The sequence below is a fragment of the Nestor notabilis genome, unplaced genomic scaffold (assembly GCF_000696875.1).
Source record: "Nestor notabilis isolate BGI_N333 unplaced genomic scaffold, ASM69687v1 scaffold23923, whole genome shotgun sequence".
In the NCBI taxonomy this organism is placed as follows: Eukaryota; Metazoa; Chordata; class Aves; order Psittaciformes; family Psittacidae; genus Nestor; species Nestor notabilis.
Genome location: NW_009922710.1, coordinates 66,041 through 70,379, shown reverse-complemented (window position 1 = coordinate 70,379; position 4,339 = coordinate 66,041). Strand labels below are relative to the sequence as shown.

General features: G+C 47.0%; 1 protein-coding gene across 1 annotated transcript in view; it reads right to left on the bottom strand.

Moving 5' to 3' along the window:
* Nucleotides 1-542: 542 nt before the first annotated feature.
* Nucleotides 543-4,339, bottom strand: part of WWC1 (WW and C2 domain containing 1) — a 38,236-nt gene continuing 34,439 nt past the window's right edge. Inside the window, 4 exon segments of the mRNA XM_010011769.1 lie at nt 543-1,221; nt 1,749-1,870; nt 3,215-3,445; nt 4,272-4,339. Coding sequence (XP_010010071.1) covers nt 1,155-1,221; nt 1,749-1,870; nt 3,215-3,445; nt 4,272-4,339 — 488 coding nt within the window. The 3' untranslated portion in view covers nt 543-1,154.

Genomic DNA, 4,339 nt, shown 5'->3' with positions numbered 1-4,339 from the left:
GGAACGGGAAGTGGCGCGAGGGAAGCGGGAAGTACGGAATGTAGGGGGAGGGGCTTCGAGCGGGACACAGCGCCCCCGCGCGGCGGGGAGGACCCTTCCCACCCAAAGCATTCCAGGCGAATTCCATGAGGGAGCTGCGCGCTTCATTGCAGGTCTTGGAAGGGAGAGGCAGTCCCAGACCCACCACATCAAACCCAGCCCAGGTTTAGGGGTGACCGACGAGTGCTTTCAGTCACAGAATGGTCTGAGTTGTGAGTTACGTCCCAGCAGCTCCAGTACAACCCATACATAGAACAAACTGAGGACGCCCAGGGGCACGCACATCACTGCAGAGCACAGCCACCAGCTTCCTCTCGGAAGGACCTGCAGAATAAGACACAGGTACAAGCTACACGCTTCCAGCTAGTGACAAAAAACCCCACGACTACTTAGGTGCCAGCCGATGAGAAGACGTACACATGACAAAAGCAAGAAGGATTCTCCAGAAAGGTCACTTTATTGGAAAAACCTAGAACGGACATAAAACCCGCAGCCCTCCTCCCACAGAGTGGTTTCAATGGGCTCCCCACGTCCCCCCGACAGACCCGTTACAGACAGGAGCTGCAGTACAAGTGTTAAAAGTGCAAGTATTCTCAACTTCACACCTACTTTTATGACCTGGCAGGAAACAGAAACGCTTCACAGCTCACAGAGAACTCATTCACAGCACTGGGGAGTCCGAAACTGGCTCCTTGCATTCCCCACGGGGTACAAAATACATCACTCAGAGGAGAGTCCGATGCAGAACATCATAGAAGGCAGGGGTGAGGTTCCTTCAAAGTTATTTTATTGCAGTAAAACCTCTAAAAGGTAGAGCTGTACAAAAAGCCTAAACAGCATTATTTAAGAATAACAGCACCTCACGCTGAATTTGTTCTTATTTAAAATTCTATTTCCCAAAAATACATTCCTAAATATACAAACTATACAATCTTGTCACTTTAATGCTGGTTTCTGTGATGATAGAACTTTAACCTAAAAATCCTCAACACATCCACGTACTGACAAAAGCTCTAATATACAAATGCCTCGGTACCTTCATTATACCACATAAATAACTTCAAACCCCAAACTGCACTCGTGGAACTGTCCAGAAAGCAAATACTTCATGGCGATCACACGTCGTCTGCAGAGAGCGTCGGGATGTTTATCCTCGGCCGGGTGAAAAAGGCCATTTTCTCTCTGAAGAGAGATGATGGGTTGTTAATTCCACAGAAGTCTTGCCAGAAACGTCCATCATCCACATTCAGATTCATCCCTCCAACTGCCATCACAACGAGCAGCAGCACACCCTGTCTTGACCTACACCTCCTATTTACATATCAGACAGGAGGCATCCTTACAGCTAGACTCATCACGCTGCCAAAAAGCCATTTCAGAAAGGCTTTGATTTGGGTTTTCTGCTTTCAAGGTATGTTTCTTAAGGAAGCAACGGGCTGCTGCTGGATTAAACAAAGGATTTGTGAATTTGGTGCCAGATGGGGAGGGATTTGGAGCACTGCTGCCTGCTTTGTGATCACGTGCAGTGCTGCAGCTTGTTTCCCTGACTCTTAGACCTTATACTTTCATATAAAAATGCACAAGTTTTTGTTTAAGCAGGACACTTAAGCACTTCTACAAAGACCAGCCCTCCTCATCAGCATCTTAGCCACCCACAGGAAACCATGTAGCAGTCCCTTTACCTGCCCTTTCCCCATGACCTGGCTTACCTGAATGACTGCACTTCCAGAGGCTCCTTCCGACTCTGCCCTCGCAGCCTGTGCACATCCTTGGCAGCAGCCCTCATCATTTTATCAGCCTTCAGCTCACACTGGTGTTCTGCTTTCTCCACCTAGACAAATAATGGAAGAGTTGTTTGTGTTTTCAAAAAGCACCATTTTATCCAACTATCTCCACATACAGCAGGATTTCAGCTGCAGGTGTGAGTGGTTTGGAAGCTGCTGATTCTGGTAATCATGAGCCACAGAAGCTAAAGTGAAGACTTGTCAGCTAACCACTGTAATGGAGAGAGCTTTGTGTAAGGTCTTCTTCCAGCCCTCTGGTAAGGATTACGGTTGCTTCTTTCTGCTGCTTCTTTCTATCTTCCTGATACATTTTAAGCCAGCAGATCAGCTCATGCAAGAACATGGTAACCCATGTCCCAGCTGTGCCCCACAGAGCATCAGGTACCAACTCACCCCTGCTCCTGGTGCCATCATCACTTGGGTTCTGCCTGGGGTCAGCAGAAGTGAGAAGCCCTGTACACGAGGGAGAGTATGATGTGGACAGAGTAAGGTAGGTGCTGTCCATAACACACCACCACCCTTACAGACAGGGAAGCTGCACTTGACAAACAGATGGCATTGGTGACTTGTTGTATTTGCACTGTGCTAAGGCACAAAATCTCCATGCTGGTAAATGTACGGGTTTGGGACTAACAGAACTCTACAGGAAGTTAAAAAGGGGCCAAAATCCAGCAAAGAGCACAAAATGCAGCATCTAAGGCATGAAGATCACCAGTTATGGAGTAATACTTTTTTGGTTTAAAATAACAACCAACCATGGCAGAAGGCTGCCCATCTGCCCACCCTGCTCATCACCTACACAGGCTTGTTCAGACATCTCTGTGCTTTGCCTACCTGATCTGTAAATACATTCCTTTTGAAGCTAATGATTTCTATTTAAATCCTCTCCAGAAAAGTGAAATGCAATGAAAAAAAGTTTCATAAAAGGACAGAAAACCATTTCATGAACAGCTGGTTAAAATTCTTGGTAATTAGTTCTGTCTCCTTCCCATCCCTGCCCTGCAGCCCACCGTTCATAAGCAGATAGATACTATTAAGCTATAAAAGCCAGAAAGTCTGTTATCATCTGACTTATATTACTTCATATGCATAAGGACCCTATTCTAAAGCCAAGTGTCATCTATGCACAAGTTTTATGCAGCCAGTATTTCTCCTGGAAGCAGCAAGAGATGTAACTGCTCCCTTCCTCACCCTCATATCTGTGGGAAGGCCCACTCAGCCTCTGAAGTTTTTACATGCCACAGCTGAGAGCAGCCAGGACCCAAGGACTGCAGCCTTCACCATCAAATGCTTGCTTGATGGAGCTCTAAGTGGAGGACGCTTCCTTTCCTGTCCATCCCAAGCCCCTTGTTTCTCACAGTGACTGCAGTCCGGAGGCAGTTACTACTCACGCGCTTTTCCACCAGCCGCAGCAGCAGTCGAAATCTCTCATCATCCTTCACCCACTGTGGAAACTCCTTTTCACCCTGACTTTGAGCTTGTTCCAGCTGCTCCTTCAGCTCCCTCAGCACTGAGATCTCCTGCACTAGCCGATCATGCCAGGTCTTTGAAGCCTGCAGGTCCAGCTCCAGGTCTAGCGAGGTGCGGATCAGGCGCTCTGTGCCCAAGGACTTGACTGAAGGCTGGAAAAGAAGAGCTGTATGAACACAAGGATAAGAACTGTCCTGACCACTCCCTCATGACAGGCCAAATGCATCGTGAGACCCATTTTTCCAACACTTCTCTTGGCACAAAGCATCGCTATGGACCCTGCTTTCCAATTCATCTCAAGACAGAAAGTACAAACTCAAGCAAGTCTGATAGATAAGCATTTTGATTTTCGTGCTTCCACTAAATCTCTTCCTTGGCAGCTTTTCCAAATCAAACAAGCCTTGCTTGCACACCTTGCTCCTGAGTTTAACGTCTCATTGTCAGATGAATCCACAATGCAACAGAACCCCCCTGTTTTTTCCAGTAACATATTATGTTGCCTTCTTTCTGCTAGTTTCAAACACAAGCTGGCCCAAGAAAACCATCTCCTCACGAGCTCAGCATCCCAGGGGAATTTCATTGGGCAGAGGGGCTCACTGTGTGCCACAGAGTCACTGCAACAGGGTCACCTGATCATCCCTGACACCACTCTCCTCACCAGCTCCTCACATTTATTATAAGTACTTAAGAGTCTCACAAGAGTAAACATAGCCAACCTGCTTGTGCTACTTCTGCTCTGACAAGGTGGAAAATACGAGGAACCATCTTCCTAAATGTATAGTTTTAAATGAGTTACAAGTCAAACATTCCTGTCATATTCTGATAGATAAAAGCAGCCTTAGAGACTTGTCACACCCAAAGGTTGTGAACAAAAGCAGGTGGCAACTGATTTATGTTTGTAAATTCTTCCTTTCAGCCAGTTTTCCCCTGTTTGAAAGTGTCTGTGCTGGAGCAAGCACAAGGTGCTGTTGTTGGTACCCGTTTCACTCGGACGCTTCGTCTCTCCAGCGCATTCCGAACGAAGGGTGGCTTCTTGGACAGTGTTG